We start from the raw sequence: 18,083 nt of genomic DNA on the forward strand, positions 1-18,083 counted from the left end.
TCTTTAAACTTACTGCTTGGCTTTGTGCTCCTAGTAAATACTCATGGTGATGAATGGGAGAACGCCGTACAGTCTGGCTTCTTCCTCTTGCCAGAGAGGCCAAGAACTCGATCAACTACTTTTGTTTAACTTTTATCTACTAATTGCACTTGTCACTTCAATGACATCTAATAACAGTTTGTATAAGTATTGTAGATATTCAGAATAAATCCTTTAAAGTTTTCTTTTAAGCAAACTCTGTAATTTAAAGTATCTAGATGGGTTTCTGGTTTTAAATTGTGCAAAAGGTATTTCAAGTATTTCCAGTGTAAAAAATACTGACATTAAACTTGTGCTTCTTCAAAAAAAAAAAAAAAGACTGTAATTATGCTCCCTCTTCGAATGAACCCTTTGCTAATCACTGATTATTAATCCTAAAGGGCTTCATGAAGAGGATAGAAGAAAAAGGAGTTTCTGAAGATATGAAAGGGAAAGACAAGATAGTGTTTGGCAATATTCACCAGATCTATGACTGGCACAAAGAGTAAGTTTTTTGTTTCATTCCTTTTTAAGCACCTTTCTAACCACTTGTTCATAAAGTATTGAGATATATGGTGTCTGCACATCTAGGCTGCTTTTAATTGAACATCAGCAGGTCATTCAGGGCTGAACTTCCAAAGGACGTTGCCTCACTCTAAATGGTCTCTGTTGGTTTGTAAGTGCTGCTTAATAACTTCACAAATCATGGCTACCTGGGGAATCCTGAGAACATGTTCTAACTCATGTGCTTTTAGCCACAGTTCCATGATACGCTAGATCCTGATACAGGGCTTTGTCCACCCAGCCAAAACTGGCACAACTGCATAATGCAGTGAAAAAACTTTGCTGGGCTATAGCTTTCTGCTGCCTGGCTTTGCAGGAGGGTGCTTGTCACGCTGTCTCTGATCGCAGATACAGCTTTATGCCGTGCCAGGAGTGCTGGTCAGTGTGACAGCAGTGCTGCGCACACAAGACTCTGCTCCGTGTCAGTGCCGTGCTGCCAGCGGCGCTGCCACTTCTCACCGGGGAGCCACAACAGGAGGCTTAATGGGAGATATCACTGTGGTCCATCCCCAGCTCCTGAGCTACTGCTCATAAGCAGTCCCAGCATGGCTCCCAGAGAGTTATTGCTTGTGGGGCACTTGCTGGATCCTCAGAAAAGCCCCTGAGGATGCTGTAATTGTCTTTCTTGGGTCACAGTTCAATGCATCCCACTGAGGAGCAGCAGCAGTGCTGGAAAGTCACGGTTTCCTTCCTATATCTTGTGGTTCTCAGCAACATGAACATGTCCACATGCAGCCGATATGATCATGAAGGCTGACCATACCAGTAGTATTTGGCTAGTAGGGTGATAAAATACCTTCTAGATCCTTCACACATGAAAGCTCTGACATGCTGTGGCCTAGCTGGTGCTTGTGATTCTGAGTTAGGAGCTCTCTTCCTTAGAAATCTAACTCATGCGAGTAGATTTTTAAAAGCTGCTGGACACATGAGGCGTATTTGAGACCCTGGACCATTTCTGCTGTAACTTAATGAGCAGCAGTATCTTGTTTATGGACAATATGGTCATCGTTTCAGTTCTGCCACACAGAAAGACTCTACAGCTGCAGCTAACTAGAATTTGAGCATGCACGTGCAGACTTGAGCAATGGACACCAGGCTGGATCTTCCTTCAGGTCTGGACATTTCCCTCACCGAGGAGACAGTGTCCTTCCCATCATGTGTCCCATGGGTGCTTATCTCACGGCCTGTGCCTGTCCTTGTGTTCTGACAGATGCCCTTGTGAGCACAAAAGAAAAATCAGAAAATCGTCATGATATATTAAGTTGATACTGGCAGCAGAGTGTTTTTACCAGTGCCATTCATTGTTTAAGTGTGATGATAGGAGTTTTCTGTAACACATAGGGAAGGATTCCCTATTTTTAATTCTGCATATTTGGGTCAAGAAATCTATTTAAAAGCAGTTGAATTTAACGTTTAGAGGGGATTGAGTTTTGGAAATAGCTGTATCTGATGGTAGTGATAGGGATGCTAGTTGGGACAGCTGTCCAGTGTGCATCTTTCTTTGAGGTTCTGGGATTTCTTGGGACCAGACCATTGCAGGCATGTCCTCTTACCAAATCTGGCTACTGTGGCAAATCCATAGAGATATTTGAGCTAGAAGTCCTGCAGTGAAAAAGAGGAAGGTCATGGAAAGGGAAGTTGTCAAGATTTGCCTACCAGTTAGAAAAACCTACCAGTATTTCTGAAGTTTAGTTTAGCTGCTTTTACCTCACTTTTAGGCATCCCAGGATATTCTTGGTAAGGGCATTCAAGCTAGAATGAATGACCTCCCAAAAGCTGCAGGTCAAGCTAAAGACAGTGTTTTTGAATTACTATGATGAATTACAGTACCTTACTAGTAGTAATATACTGAAAAACAGTGAAAAACAGAGCATACCAAAACTCCACCAGCAAAAATGTGTTGATTTGTTTATTCAAGTAGAAGCTTCTGCATCTCTTTCACGTTGACCAGTACTTTAAATCTGCTCATGCAACTGAGAACTCCTGGTAAAGCTTCAGTTGAGTTTTCACAAACGTTTTTGTTTATGGAAAAGTTTTACTTTGGGAGTTCTTAGTGAAGGAAAGCAACTATTGCAATTAGATAGTAATTGACACTTCAAAAAAAATTGAAGCCACTGTAATAGTAAAGAAGAGCAGACAGTTTGCGAGACAAGACTTCCATATTTCATAGCTCTCATCTGATGTTTTAGAAATGCCACCATTAAGGGCTGAAGCCAAGCTTACCTTTTCATTTATTATTGAATACTAAAGCTAAAGTCGTGCTGATGTATCTGAAGGTCAACTAGCTTGCTGCTGAGATGACCTGAAGAAGTATTCTGAAATGTTGATATCCTTCATTTCAGCTTTTTCCTGGCTGAACTGGAAAAATGTCTTCAAGAACCTGACCGTTTAGCACAACTTTTTATTAAGCACGTAAGTTTTATTTTGTTACTTATCTATAGTATAATCGTCATTTAGGGTGTGATGACTTTTTTCCAAAATGATCTGCTTGTATCAACTTCATATTTTTACATGTGTAAACTTAACTTAAACACAAAGTAGCCCTATAGTTACGCACCTTCAATGAGCAGCTGGATGGAACTAAAGCATTAATCATTGCCTTCTTGTACACTTCTTATTTTGGCGGCAAACTTTATGTGGCCAAGGACATCTGCCGAGATATAATTATGGCAGGTACTTGCCAACTGCTGTGATTGACGTGTTTGTGTCATATTAGCCAGAGCACAACTCTACAGCAAATTTCAGACCTACCGGTGTGGGGATGACATCTCTAACTGGCCACCTCCATGGAAACCTCCCCTTGCCTAAAGTGCAGAAGTGGAGAACAGAACCAGTTGTGAATTTACTTTCCTACTTCAGCAAACTAAATTTTTGATTAAACAAAAAATGAGGAAGACCAAGCAGAACATCTTCGGAAGTTTCTGCCAGCTTTTAATAGCAGAACAAAACAGCATCCAGTATCTCACCAGGCTGCTCTGCATCTTGTTTCCACAGGAGAGGCGATTACACATGTACGTGGTATATTGCCAAAACAAGCCACGATCTGAATATATAGTGGCTGAGTATGAGGCATACTTCGAGGTAAGCACTGTTTATTATACATTACTGCTACTTATGGCTGTTGGTCCTCATTAAGTGGAGTATTCTGTAACCTGTGGGGTTTATCTAAAACAAACTCTAGAAGATTTTGTTACTGTACATGCTGCTAAAGTCTCTGCTACAGGAAAAAGAAGTTATTTCATTTACATGTTGTTCATTTCTAACAAACATTTAATCCAGTACTGACTGCCTGTGGCCTTCAGAGTGCCACAACTGTATGGAATTCTGTCCAAAATAAAATAGACATCTTAATCTGTAGTCTGCAAAGAGGGCAGGAGGTAAAAGTCATTGGAGCTGGGTGGTGCCCCTCATAAATTCCCAGTAAATTTGTCTGTTTCAAGAAACATTTGGGACTAGACATGTTTAGATAGTAATGTGAAAGCAGCTTGTTTAACAAGTGAGAGCTGTTTCATTTCACCCAAGGGCATGAGGCAAGCTCTGCAGGACTTAATGTGAGCTAATCCCCGCTGTAGTGGAAGGAGCAGCCTCCAGACCTCCCGTCCCGCTGGGTCAGCTCGGGGGGGATGGAACCCTGTGCTTCCCAGCGCCTTCCAGCTCGGTCATGACTTCTGCCCAGTCCTTGCCTAAATAGGATATGCCAGATTTTTAAATCCTCCAAAATTCCCTATCACAAACAAAAGATTAAGAACAGGCTAACTTTCTGTGGAAGTACGTCTCTGCTGAGATGTTTTGTCATGTTCTCTGTCTTACTCTGTGATTGTTTGCAATTGTTTTTAATCCTCAATTTTTAGGAGGTTCAACAGGAAATAAGCCAGCGGCTAACCATCAGTGACTTTCTGATCAAACCCATTCAAAGAATAACTAAATATCAACTTCTTCTCAAGGTGAGTGGAAAGATGCAGTTTGGACTAAACTATCATCTGCGTCTTGCGTTAGACTATGTTATTTTTAATCTGCCTTAGTTTTAACTGAGGAATAACTTCATCAAATTAAGAGGAAAGAGGAATCTGCTTATACATGGGCATACAATGACAGAGACCCATGGAAAATGTTCAGAGAGCAGGAGGGCCACATCTGTGAGAGCAGTTTGCAATTTAGGATAATATGATGATGTTTTTTATTATTTTCTATTGCATTTTTTTTATAGAAGAGTTAACTTCAAGTAGGAATTTTCTTCCTCTGAAGTTTCAGAACAGACTTTCATTCATTTTTTTTTGAAATTGCAATGAAGATGCACAAGTGCATTATTAAAGCCTGCCTTTGGTGCTGAATGGCATGCTTCTAGTAAACGCGATGGCCTCCATTTCTGACTCTCTCTCTTCAAATTAGCATAAGAAACTTATCTCCAGAATATCCTGGTGTCTTAAAATTTGGGAAGCCCACTGCAATTTTTTTCCCAAGGACTCTGACCACTCCGGCTTCTGCTGACTTTATGCACAATGCCAATTACTCAGTATTTCTAAAAACTCACCCGTAGGGGTCTTAAGCTAATATCTAGAATTAGGCGTGTCTGAACTGTACCCTGTAATCTCCAGCAGTCCTGGGGCTCTGAGCTGGTTTCTTCTCTTTTTTGAAGCGGTCTCAAGCAGAATGCCATCAGCCCACAGTTTGGTAATTGCACACTAGCAAAGAGACAGCAGCGTGTTCCCTGAAATGCCAAGAGGAAAAGAAAAATCTTCAAGTGTGTGTGGTCTTGTGGCTTAAGACAGGGAACAAATCGACATTCCTAAAGGCTAATCCCGGCATTGTCTTTTTTCTGTGGTGTTTTCAGCGATCATCCACCCCCCTTTTCCATATCTATAAAGTGGTTATATCACTCAGCAACCTTTGAAGAAGGGTTTATTAATATTAGCAAGTTCCATCTCAGAAAATCACATGCTGAATATGCCTTTTTTTGTTTCGTTTTCAAACTGTTATATTCTGTTTTCCCTTTCTGAAGTACCTTAATACAAACCTTTCTGCTTTCTTCAGGACTTCCTGAGGTACAGTGAAAAAGCTGGTCTGGAGTGCTCCGATATAGAGGTACGTATTCATGTCCTGGACAATAGTGCTGTGTTATCTAATGACACTTTATATGGAGGAATGAAAAACCCCAATATTCCTTTGACAATAGTTGCAGATCCTGCTGGTGTTCTAAATGTGATATTTCTCTTAGCTTAAGTCAGAAGTAGAAGATGAAGGCGCAGTCCTGCATTGTAGGTGCACTGTCCTCTTTTAGACATTACCATACATCTTCAGTGCACAAGGGCCTCACCACAAATAATCGCTAGCAGTGATCGTGCTATTGAAGTTCATTATTTGACACATTGCTTTTAGGAACCCTCTGATTCTTTTGTAACAATACAACATCCTTTTTCCTTAACAGAAAGCAGTTGAATTAATGTGCCTTGTACCGAAACGTTGCAATGATATGATGAACCTGGGTCGCCTCCAAGGCTTTGAGGTATGCTTTCATATTCTACTTATAGTAACAGCTAGGCAAAGAAAAGTATTTTATCTATGATTGTCTCTACAATCTGCCCTACACCAGGCTGTTTATCTCATGCTTGTTCTTCTCCAGTGCTGAGCTGCATGCTTTGGTGAGGTTTCAAAGGTGGGGGTTATATACCTCTCACTCTAAACTTGAGACAATCTATCTATTGTTTCTTCAAAACGTAAGGTCTCTAAAAGCAAGTTTGAATTGCACTTCATAAATCTATTGCCAGAGCAAAATAAGCAGCGAACCAGACTGCTCTGCCTGTTGGTAAGGTCACCCAGCATTAACATGTTAACAGCTCCCTCTGAGTTTGGCAACATCCAGGAGGGACCTTGTGAGTTATAACCCCACAGGCTGCAGTCTGTGGTTTGTAACTAAGCCAATGTAGACGTTGGCAGTCCTGGTGAGATGTCTCATCTCCAAAATGAAGTCAAGTTTGTCTTACCATGTTATGCATCGTAGCATTCCTGCAAACAGGTAGGTCCTGATTTTTTGCACCTTCGGAGTGTTGTGTCACTGGCTTCAGGGGTGACAGAGAGCTCATGACTAGAGGGAATCCAAGGTACCACAACAACAAACTACATAATGGGAACAGTGTTTGAAATTAAGAACAAAGCAGTCTACTTGAGACCTCTTGCTTTTGGTTTTATATGCACAATCAGTGGCAATGAGAACAAATAAAACTGATGTTATTTTCCTTAAACTGAGCTCTTCATTTACAAGATCGCTGCTTTGATAACTTTAAGGGGATATGTCTCACATTAACTCAGTGCTGCTCGGAAAACTTGGACTGCATGAAGCATAGCAGATCATCTTGTGGGATTGTGGTGGGTTGGGGTTTGTAATGCTGGTGCCTTGTGTGCTTCTCAGGGCAAGCTGACAGCTCAAGGCAAGCTGCTGCAGCAGGACACCTTCTACGTGACAGAGCAGGATTCTGGAGTTCAGTCTCGACCGAAGGAGCGTAGGGTGTTTCTCTTTGAGCAAATAGTTATCTTCAGCGAACTCCTTAGGAAAGGATCTTTAACACCCGGCTACATGTTCAAGAAAAGCATAAAGGTAAGAAATAGGGAGAGGCAAATTTTGTTAGATGGTTACATGAGGAAATCTTACCAATTTTCTATGCTGTGAGACTGGTCCATCTTCCCATAGGTGGACAATAATTTCCAGAAAGCATTTGCATTTACCTTTCAGTGGATCAGAAGCCATTGAAGACCATCTCTAAATAAACCACTGGGTGTCTAAATTTACTGGATAAGTTTTACAAGGAACACAGCCAGGACAGGTCCTCTGTCATTCGTAGCTCTGACTTAGCAAATATTGCTATAAGGCCTGCATTGGTCAAAGGAAGTACCCAACAGTTGCTTTTAAGCACGATCATAAAAGGTGGGGGAAAGTGTAGTATCCAAAACAGTCACCTTAGGCCAAACTGTAAGTCAATATTAAGCCTCTCCATGATATTACTGAAAATACTCTCCCTAATGGGGGGAGGGCTCTTAGTACAAACATGAATGTTGCAAGAAGACAGAGCTATTTGAAAAACAAACAAAAATACAAACAGTTCTAAAAATGCGGCCATGAGGAATTATAAACCCAGCTAAACTATAAAGACATTTTAAGAAATTAATTTTGGTTTTAAATAATCTTTCCAGATTATGGAACCGGGACTAAGGGTTAAAACTGAAAGTAATCAAAGAAAATACTTACTTGCTTATGTGTTTGTTTAAGAGGTTTTATGCTTGTTTAACAAATGCAAAGTTAACCTCTGAAATGGTAAATGAAGGTGAATGAATGTTACACCTCTCCTGGTAGAACAGCCTTTGCTGTGCCTGCAAAAAGAGCAAAGTCACTGCTTCATTTGAATGTCTTGATTGTTCACAACTGAGAAACCAGACTGGGATTGATTTGCTTTTCAAAGTTACAGGTTAGAAAGAGATGTGCGAGAATGCATTGTGTTTGCTCTAAAGTTTAAATGGCACATTAATATGAAATAGAAGAGAACAGTATCAGATGAAATAATGCATATTAACCATATAGAACTAAACAAATCTATGATGAACAGCATATTTACTGAAATGAAGTCATCTTTTTGGCTGACAGAAACTGCAGCATTTACTGAAAAGCCTATATTCATTTTTAAGTCACTGCATTTCATAGTTTCCAACCAAATAATAAGCTGTAAAGGAAAAAACTAAAGTGTACAAATAAACAATCATCTTGATTTAGATGATCAGCTTTGATTTTATCTTATTGCTGATTTAAATCATTATTAATGTTGGAGATGGGAATAACATGAATCATTTTTACTTCAGTTTATTTATGTATAACAATGAGGCTTTTATCTGCAGGAAACAATTCCTGAATTGTATGTTGTAGATAAAGAGAGAAAAATAAATCTCCCTAATGTCAATAAAATTAGCGTGCCTCAAGGGTATGAGTTGCTTTTCTAGTTAAACAGCCTGCGAAAGTAATGCTGTTCCCACTGCCTGAGTTTAAAATTTTCGTGTGATTTCCAATCCCTTTTTTCTTCCATTTGGCAAACGGCTCATTCTCTCGTTGAGTGCCTACAGCAAGTGTGGGATCTGGGATCCTCCGTGGCTCCACGTGCATCTCCCCCGCCGCAGCGCAGAGTCGCTGTGCGGCGGCTCTCACCCCTGCCTGCCAGCCCCTGCTCCGGCTGCTGCTGCTCTCGCATTTCTCTCCTGCTTTCCCCCAAAGATGAGCTGTGACCCGCAGTGCAGCAGGACCATTCCCTACAGCAGGACCATTCCCTGCCTCCCTGGGCCACAGGAATCCACACCCTGCAGTGGAGCCTCAACCTGAGCTGGGTGATTCCCTGGCAAGAGGCACTTTGTCCAAAGGTGTCACATACACAGGCTGCCTCATCACCCGCCTTTCAGATCCCTGCCCTAAAAGTGACCATCCAGAAACTGCATCTGGGCTGAGCTCGTGAGCCAGAGTTTGAGCAGGCTTTACGCTGCCAGCTAGGACCAAGTTTCTTTGAGTGCTGACAAGGCTCCGCTGGGCAGGTTGACTCCATCTTCGCAGCAGTCATCAGGACTGACCAGCCGTCTTTGGCTGGCTTTGCGGCCATCTGCAGTCATAGTTGGCCAGCTCTCTGGGAGATGTCGGCTGTTTCCCTGCTGGTCACATCCTCCCACACAGCAGGAGGACCTAACCAGCGCCAGAGGTCCCATTTCTTTCCTCTGCGTGACAGCCACTGCTTAGCACTGAGGTGTCTCCATTAGAGTAAGAAGTACGTATGACTTCAAATGCAGCCATTCTGGTCTGTCAGGGAGATGAGACTCCCAAATATTGTTCTCCAAGGTCTGTCACGCTCAGACTGTGAAAGAAGCCTCATCATGGTGTTCTACATTAGTGAAGAACCCTTCTTTATGCAGTGAGGTAGTTAGTGTTCAGAAATTGCACATCCCTTCCTGGATACTTCTCAGTTGGATACCTTTCAGATTCTGAAAATACCAAAGTGGGAAGCCTTGGCAAATGCATATCCCTGAGACACAAATAGGAGGTTAGGGACTCTGACCTACAAGTCTTTTTCCTGGAGTCATATCAAGATTGACTTGCCTTGACTATCAACCGGAGGAGCAAGAGCTCAGAACAAGAGGAAGAGCACTGTCCAAGCTCACTGTCTGTCCCTTTCCTTGTCTCCATCTCAGAGAAGTTTCCGTGTGTCCCTCTAACTTCGCAGGGACCCCCAGAAGAGAAGGAAGAGGCTCCTTCCATCTTGTCGTTTGAATGCTGGACAGTATCCAGATGTGGAGTGGATCTCTCCATACCTTGACAGATATTCAGAGCAACTGGAGATAGACTTCTTCTAGAGGGACGTTAATGGCCTTAGTTTTCAGAGCCGTCTACTTTTGACATGCCAACATATTTGGCTATGCCAACATAATCTTGTTTACTATCATAGATATAAGTAGCCCAGGAAAAGTTAAAGTTATGGGTACGCTTAAACAGAAGCCTCACAAGGGCAGGACAGCAGCCAAAATTGCTATCCATGAGCTTTCCATAAAGAGTATCTGAGACTACAGTCAAGGGAAGTGACTGCACACAGAGGACAGTGTAATCTGCTAGAAATAAGAAGATCTATTGGAGCATCAGGGGAGAATTGCTCTTTTTTTTTGTTCTGGTATATCCCTGTGCACGGTCCATTCCATTTTTAAAATACTCTAATGACTGAGACTTTCCCATGGAGGATAAGAAATGTAAACAGTTATTTAAATTGGAGGAATTATAGACTTTATTAACATCTTAATAGGAGCATTTTAACTCTATTTACGGGTTGCGGTAATTTTTTAGCACATCAGTCAGGTCCGTGTTTCCTTAAAATAGAAGTTGTCATTCAAGACAAGTCAGGCGGATGTCTGGTACATCTGTCAGGGCTTTATTAAGCATCATATTTAAGCTTAAGATTTATCTGCCTAAATCTAGCTGAAGCAAATTCTGATTACGATCTGACAGTCTGTTATGGGACTCAACTATTATATTTTCAGGAACTTTTCACAACAATTTTATTCTGATTCTTGAGTAATATTCACTCCTGCTCCATGTAACACATGCTTACCTTGGCTTGTTTCAGATGAACTATCTTATCATTGAAGAAAATGTGGACAACGATCCCTGCAAGTTTGCTCTAATGAGCCGAGAAACATCAGAGAGAGTCATTTTACAGGCAGCTAATCCAGAAATTCAACAAGCTTGGGTACAGGACATCAACCAGGTCCTGGACACACAAAGAGATTTCCTAAATGGTACGTACATGGTCTTTGCTCTGTTTCCCAAACTCTGACACTAAATGGGATTTAGAATCTTTGTGGTTTATTTCCCTCTATGAGAAAAACATTCAGCAACTTCTTTTCATAAGGAAAATCCCAAGGAGAAAAGTAGAACCCAGTCTGCCTGTCATTAAGCAGTGGGTCAAGTTCTAGACATGAGGAAGAAATTTTTTACACTGAGGGCGGTAAAACACTGGCCCAGGTTGCCCAGAGAGGTGGTCGATGCCCCATCCCTGGAGACATTCGAGGCCAGGCTGGGCAGGGCTCTGAGCAACCTGATCTGGTTCAAGATGTCCCTGCTCATGGCAGGAGGTTGGACTAGATGAGCTTTGAAGGTCCCTTCCAGCCCAAACTGTTCTGTGATTCTAAGTGGTATTCACAGAGTACAGGCAAAGAGTCCTCATAATTTACAGCTGGTCTTTGAAAAGAAACCACCTTGGTGCCACTGTACAGAGGTCTCTGTCCTGCATGCCAGGTCTGCCTGGCGAGAAGGTGAAGGATGGGAGGAGGGCAGACAAGCCTGACCAGAACTGCTGTGTGGCCCTGGTGCCCGCCCTCGGAAGGTGCTGGAGCCCCATCTTGCATTAAAGACTGCAGGTCATTCTGGCCTGGCTCCATTGGCAGCACCTCATGGGCTGTTTTCGGCAGCCTGCTTAAACAGGTGGTGTGTCCCTGTGCAGCATGTATCTGTGTCCCTGCCCTGCATATATCAGTCAGGTTCACATTCAGGTCTCAAGTCCCTCTTGTCAGTGACATGCCTTTGGTGGTATTTTTGTGCAAGATCCTTTAAAAATGCTGGGTTTTGCAGGGCTATGTCGCCTGGTGCTTTCCATTCTACAGGGAGATTTTGAATCTTAATTCCTTCCCAAGACCATGTTGAAGCCAGGGTGCCAGTGTATCTGCACAGTATCTGCCATTTAGTCAGAGCCAGGCTTATCCCCAGGAACCTCCTATTCAACATCACCATGTCCCAGAGGCTGAGGACGTGAGGTGGGACAAAGGCTGCTTCACCATCCACCCCCTTACAGGTCCACACTTGGTGAAGCAGCAGCTGCTTTCAGCAAAAAATGAGAGGGCAAGGCAACATCTGGGCATGTTTCTTCTTGGAACCGTGGGAGCTGTGCATGAACAGGGGCCCTTCCAAAACACCACCTTTGCTTTAGGGATAGATTCAGGGTTGTTTGAAATAATATTTCGAATTAAAGCTGTGTTTCTTAAACCCAAAAACCACACATGGTCAGCAAAAGTGTGGATTTTGAAAATACAGAGGAATCAAATTTAGTTAACAATTTTAGCTTGTTCTTGCTCATGAGTGAGCAAAAGAGGAGGAACCAGAACTAGAGGAAAAAATTTAAAATAGTATCTCTGTTTAGAAGCAACAAAGTGGAAATCATTACTTTGGAAGCTTTCAAAATAGGTTTTCACTATTCGTTGCAAAACAGTTCTTTTAATGGAGCTTATATTAGAAAAGAATTCTATATTTAAAAACATAATACATGTTCAATAACAAATTTATTTGAATCAATTTTTTTTGGCTTGGCACAATCTGTTAGCTTTTTTGATTTGAGGGTTTTAGTATTCAGTTTTGTGGAATTTTTTTGTTGCAAAAGCTGAAGAGGCTCTTTCAATTTGCATCAAAACAAAGGTTCCCTTTTCTTCAACGTGGAGGTTTTGTAGTCCTTTTAGAATTTTAATTTAGCTTCATTTTTCTTTTCAGAAGTTGACTGGGAAAGGGTTACATGCAAAAGCTGTTTGTGACAGCTCGAAAACTATGGCTGAGCTGAGAAGGGAAATAGTGTTTCACTTGTGATTCCAAAACTTGATGTTAAGTTTTCATTACTTGGAATAGAAGGGGCCTCATACAACCATGTAAATGATTCCTTAAATACATTGGTGAGATGAGCAATCTGAGTTCTCCAGTTTGACCAGCTGGTAACAAAACTTGCCCGTTTTGTGTCAGTGCAGTTGACTTTGAATAAAGGCATATTGGTACAAGAATAAGTGCCACTAATGGTTAGCTTGAGAATTTTTTAAGCCATGTGAGGACTCCACAGACAACTACTGCAGTGGTTTTGTGTCCCTTCCAAATCTTTTTTACTCATTGTTTTATTTTTTAGGTATTGCCTCCTATTCTCTCAGGACTTACTGCCTTCTGAGCCCTTTTTTCTACTGAAGCATCTTCATAGCCCCTATTTAGCCTGTCTTCTGTAAGGCCAGCAAAGAATTTGGTGGCTTAGGAACATAATCGTCAGTATCTTTAAAGCTAGAAGTAAAAATAGATTTATATTAAAACACAGGCTTAAGGTTTTACTTTAAACCTATAAATAAGATCCAAGAAAATGATATTGTATCCAGTAGAGCCTGTCCAGTCCAGAACAATTTAAGTGGCTTTTAGGATGTAATCTTGTTGAAGCTGACTAATCTTTAAATATGTTCTTTAGCTTTGCATTTCATTAAAGCGGATGTTTTCTGTCTTTAAAATCATATTAAATCCCCACTGAGCCAATGCTCTGTAAACTCAATAACAAAATATTCCCTGTGAGTTCTTGCCCAAGCTGCCTCTGATTTTCTCTCTTCAACAGGGAAGCCTAAAGAGTAAGGGGCTATGTACAAAGCATAGTGTCAGTATTCACTGTTCATAGATGTAAAACTTGCTGTGATTACACTGCAATATTCAAGCTTGTCATATTTTTCCTTGGAAAAGCACAAGCTGCTAGCTTGGGAAACAGTGTGCACCAAACCATTGGCTATTGTGACTGTTCTCTCTTTCTCCTTGAAGAAGCAAGCTGTAAAGAAAATATGTCACTGATGAATATAGTTCCTAAGAAAAATACCATTGATCTGTACCTTTTTCAAAATCATGTTTTGCAGGGGCGGGGCGGGGGGAGGTTAAGAGAGAAAGAGAGAGCACACAAGTACGCAGACACTGATTTTTGCCAGAAGCCTGTAAGAATACTAGCAGATGTTGAACAGGAGGCTGAAGCCAGGCATCTCTGTGAAAGTTAATGGCAGAATTAGTAGTCACAAGTGGACACTCAGCTAAATACCCTTTAAAAGCGCTGAGTAGGATGGATTGTTTCAAAATGGATAAGTATTTATTCAGGTCTTTAGCCGTAAGACCTTGCAGCTTAGTGTACTGTATATACTAGTAAAATGTCACCATCACTGTCAAAATCACTGTCAAAGTTCTCCCGAACCTTCCTTCTCCTCAATGGCTGATCTGCAGCAGGATCAAACTGTTTTCAGGTGCAGCTGAGGTAAGCGAGTGAAACTGGTAGTCACCGTGGCAGAAATATGGGTCACTTCTGTGACAAGGGTCACTGCGTAGGTTTTGGAGTCAAGTAATCTTCCAGATTGCTACAAGTCTATGTTTGTGTCCTTTTGGAGAAAACGGTCATCTGGCATCCTCCTTGATACATATATATACATCTATCTATCTATCTATCTATCTATCTATCTATCTATCTATCTATCTATCTTTAAGTCTCTTGTTCCTTAGTATTATGTGATTTCATGTTGGAATAGCCCTCCCTTTCTCTAGAAGGGCAAAGCTAGAGAATATGCTGTGTGGTGCTGAGCCTTTCTGGTTTTCTTTCCTTTTTCTCTTGTTGAGAAAGACGAATATTCCTTCTGTTGTGGTTCCCCAGTTGGGCTGATGCTGTGACATTGTGTCCTCTGTCTGCCTCTTGCTAGACTAGTCTCTCTGCATTCCAGTAGGTTTAGTCTGGTGCATGTACACAGCATTAACTGACCATAAATCATCCATTAAAGACACATGACGTGCAAAAACCAAACCCATAGGTCTGGGGATGGTAGTCTGAGCCTAGAAAATCTGTTCCTTTCCCGTTCACTTTGAGTCTCAGTCCTGATCCCTTCTCCAAACACAACAAATTTTTTATTTCTTTACCATCTGGCATTTTTCTCCTTCCCTTTCCCACTGTAAGCTCTCTCCAGGACTATGGAATGTACACTCTCACAAGCAGACTCTCTTTTTTTAAGGCTTATAAAGCTGTTTAATGCGGATTGTGGGTATTTTCTGGAGAGGTCTGGACTGCTGGGATTAATGTCTTCGTGCCATCTATACTTCCTCACTTGCTGGCAATTTCCAGTGATTTCCTTCAATCGAAGTAGTTAATATAAAAAGCACATAAGACAGCCAAGCTGCAGTGCATCATGTCTGAAGAGCATTTAGTAGTCACACTCTCTTGGGAATACACAAATGAGACTTATGGATCTTGACCTGTGTTTTCTAATGATAGCAAAATTCACTGTAAATGAGCTGTGCATCTCTTATTCAGGTTTTCATTTGTTTTGAGTACAGGATGTGATTAATTTGTGTGATTTCAAAGAAAATGAATGCAATTATGTATGCTGTGAAGAGCAAATATTTTAGCGCAGTGTGTTGGTTAGAGAAGCCGTTCTTCGCAGTAGCATGGAGTGCTGTGTTTGTTTCATGAGCAGGACGATGTAAAATGCTCACATCCCATCTAGCTATGAACGTGCCGTCTGCTTCCAGGGGTGGCACCTCCTGTTCCTGCTTGGTTTGCAACCTGTGTGTCTGTTCCGACTGAATCACCCCACATGCTCTCTGCAGCCCTTGGCGATGTCATTGAAAGCAAATAGCTAATTCTTGTCCTCTTTTTGCAGCGCTACAGTCCCCCATAGAGTACCAACGCAAAGAGAGCAGCTCAGCAGTGCTGAGGCCCCAGACTGGTAGGGTTCCTCAGCCCAACAGCAGACCCTATTCTTCTGTTCCAGTAGAGTCTGAGAAACCTCTAAAGGCTACAAGCCGTAACCCATCTCTCCCACCCCTGAAGATATCTACCTCCAACGGCAGCACAGGGTATGAACACTCACAGCCCGGAGACAAGTATGAACAAAGCAAGGTACTGAGCTCATCTGGTAAAACATGATCTCATAGCCCATTTCTTATACCGTAGTCCATCTGTGAAGTTAGCTTTAATTATCAGCTAACCAGGTCAACGGGGATCAACACACTGAAGCAATGGTGTAAAATGTGATTTGGGATTAAACGGAGACTGTGGGAGCTCTGACGTCCAGACGGGTGGCACCTCAGCTGGGAAACAGAGGCAGAGCCTGACCCTGGAGCCTGGAGGGCTGAACCCAGCATTTTTCGGGGCACTGTGTTTGCAGACCTGGTGAACTGAATTTCCATTTGCAGTACTAGCAACAGCTATATTCAGGCTTCTCTGATATCCATTAACCACCCATTCCTGAAGAGGTCTGCTCCGATGCTATAGAAGACTTTAGATTTTTTTCCCACATAGCAGCTCGCAGGGTGCCAGCTGAGGGTTATAATTTGAGTGCACACAAACCACCAAAGAGCCAGTAACCATCAGCAGAGTTTGGACCCCGCTGCTGGCTGTGGTTGACCCAAGCCACTTTCCCGCATGACCCATGTTTAAGATCATGAGACGTGTGAGTATTCATTTGGTTTCTAACGTGAGCCTTCATTGGTCTTTCCCCCCATTTGGCTTGGCACAGATCTTTCATCTGTAACACCAGACAAAATGAGAACATATCTGGGGCACTGTCACTAGCAGCTGCGAAATCTAATATGAAATAGCAGGCTGGTTTGTATCAGATCACTGCTGCCTTTCAGATCCTTAAAATCCTCTTTTACCAATGTGAACTTTAAGTATTTTTTATCTTTTCCCCTGATACAGTTAGGCTGGAAATGAAGTGGTGGGATTGCTGCCGGGAAAGGCAGGATCCTCAGCGCCGCCTGCTCACCGGTTTCTGTTGTGTCCGTTTCCACAGACTGATTTGGGAGGGTGCAATGGGACCTCTTCCATGGTGGTGATTAAAGATTACTATGCACTGAAGGAGGATGAGATCTGTGTGAATCAAGGCGAGGTGGTTCAGATCCTTGCTATCAACCAGCAGAACATGTTCCTGGTGTACCAGCCTGCAAACGACCACTCGCCGGCCGCTGAAGGATGGATCCCCGGCAATATCTTGGCTCCCCTCACTAAATCCACTACAGATAATAGCGACGGAAGCATCAAGTAAGTGCCATGTTGGCTTCGCTGGGAGCACTATGTGGATTTTTTGAGGAAAAATAAATAAATAAATAAAAATAAACCTAAATGGTAGGGAATTCCTGCTGATTTTTATCTACAGTGCCATTGGAACAAGCTGAGTGGTCAACCTGCAGCGTCAGGCAGCCATGGTGGATAGCTCGAGCTTTGCTTATTTTCATTTTGTGGGCTTTTGTTTATACTTTGGAGAGAAATAAAACCATAGACGGTTAAAGCTATGTTACACCATTTTACAACAACATGGACCTGCTTGGACTGGACTTATATTTATGTGGTATTAAGTTACTAATCTATATATTGGTTACAACAACATCTAGCAAAAAAACCCCACAAAAACATCCAGGCCCTGTGTTGGACTGAGGTTCAGTTCTCAAGGAGGAGAGATTTTCTTGTCTATGGCAATTTCCTTGTACAGCTTGTATCTTTTTTTTATTTTATTTTGGGTTGGGTTTTGGTTTGGTTTGGTTTTTTTCTGTTCACAGTAACTTTTGTAATATATTTTTTGGTTTGCAAGACCCCCACCCAAGTACATTCCTGTATAAAGTATTTTGCACTATTTAAAGAAAAAAAAAAAAAAGAAACAAACTCATATTGATGAAGTCAGGTTGTGCAATATAACGGATAGTCACAATGTTCATCATTGTATCTGTAATGTAACTAATTTTAAATGTACTATTTTAAATATGTAAAATAAATTTTCACAATGAGCATGTTTTAATGAGGTATAAGAACCAGTTTGACCCTTTTTTGGTTTTGTGGCTTTGTTTGGGTTTTTGTTTGTTTGGGTTTTTTGTTTATAACTTTCTGTTGTTTATTTAACAAATGTGTGGATATATATTTTTCTTTTCTGATTTTTAGAAGTTTGTCAGTCTGAAATGACTAATGCAAGAAAGTGGGTTTTTTGGTATTAAATACAGAAGGTACAACCCTTTTCAGTAATACCTGTTGATTTCTTTTAACATCTAAAATGACTAGATGGTAATGCATGATGTATGCTACAAATTGTGTTACCTTACATGAGTACCTTGAGGTGCGGAATTGAACATAAGGAGAGATTTTGTGACAGATTCACTAAAAATAATAATTTGATCTCTGCTGCAGTTTCAGTTA

At 41.6% G+C, this 18,083-nt stretch overlaps 1 protein-coding gene across 1 annotated transcript in view; it reads left to right on the forward strand.

The window, feature by feature from the left end:
- The window catches only part of KALRN (kalirin RhoGEF kinase), a 513,637-nt gene that overhangs the window by 467,765 nt on the left and 27,789 nt on the right, over positions 1 to 18,083 (forward strand). Inside the window, exons 40-49 of the mRNA XM_065638225.1 lie at positions 420 to 523; positions 2,925 to 2,994; positions 3,577 to 3,663; positions 4,434 to 4,526; positions 5,614 to 5,664; positions 6,008 to 6,085; positions 6,989 to 7,174; positions 10,716 to 10,887; positions 15,559 to 15,797; positions 16,693 to 16,940. Coding sequence (XP_065494297.1) covers positions 420 to 523; positions 2,925 to 2,994; positions 3,577 to 3,663; positions 4,434 to 4,526; positions 5,614 to 5,664; positions 6,008 to 6,085; positions 6,989 to 7,174; positions 10,716 to 10,887; positions 15,559 to 15,797; positions 16,693 to 16,940 — 1,328 coding nt within the window. The remainder of the gene's footprint in view (positions 1 to 419; positions 524 to 2,924; positions 2,995 to 3,576; positions 3,664 to 4,433; positions 4,527 to 5,613; positions 5,665 to 6,007; positions 6,086 to 6,988; positions 7,175 to 10,715; positions 10,888 to 15,558; positions 15,798 to 16,692; positions 16,941 to 18,083) is intronic.

The sequence above is a fragment of the Caloenas nicobarica genome, chromosome 6, assembly GCF_036013445.1.
Source record: "Caloenas nicobarica isolate bCalNic1 chromosome 6, bCalNic1.hap1, whole genome shotgun sequence".
Lineage (NCBI taxonomy): Eukaryota > Metazoa > Chordata > Aves > Columbiformes > Columbidae > Caloenas > Caloenas nicobarica.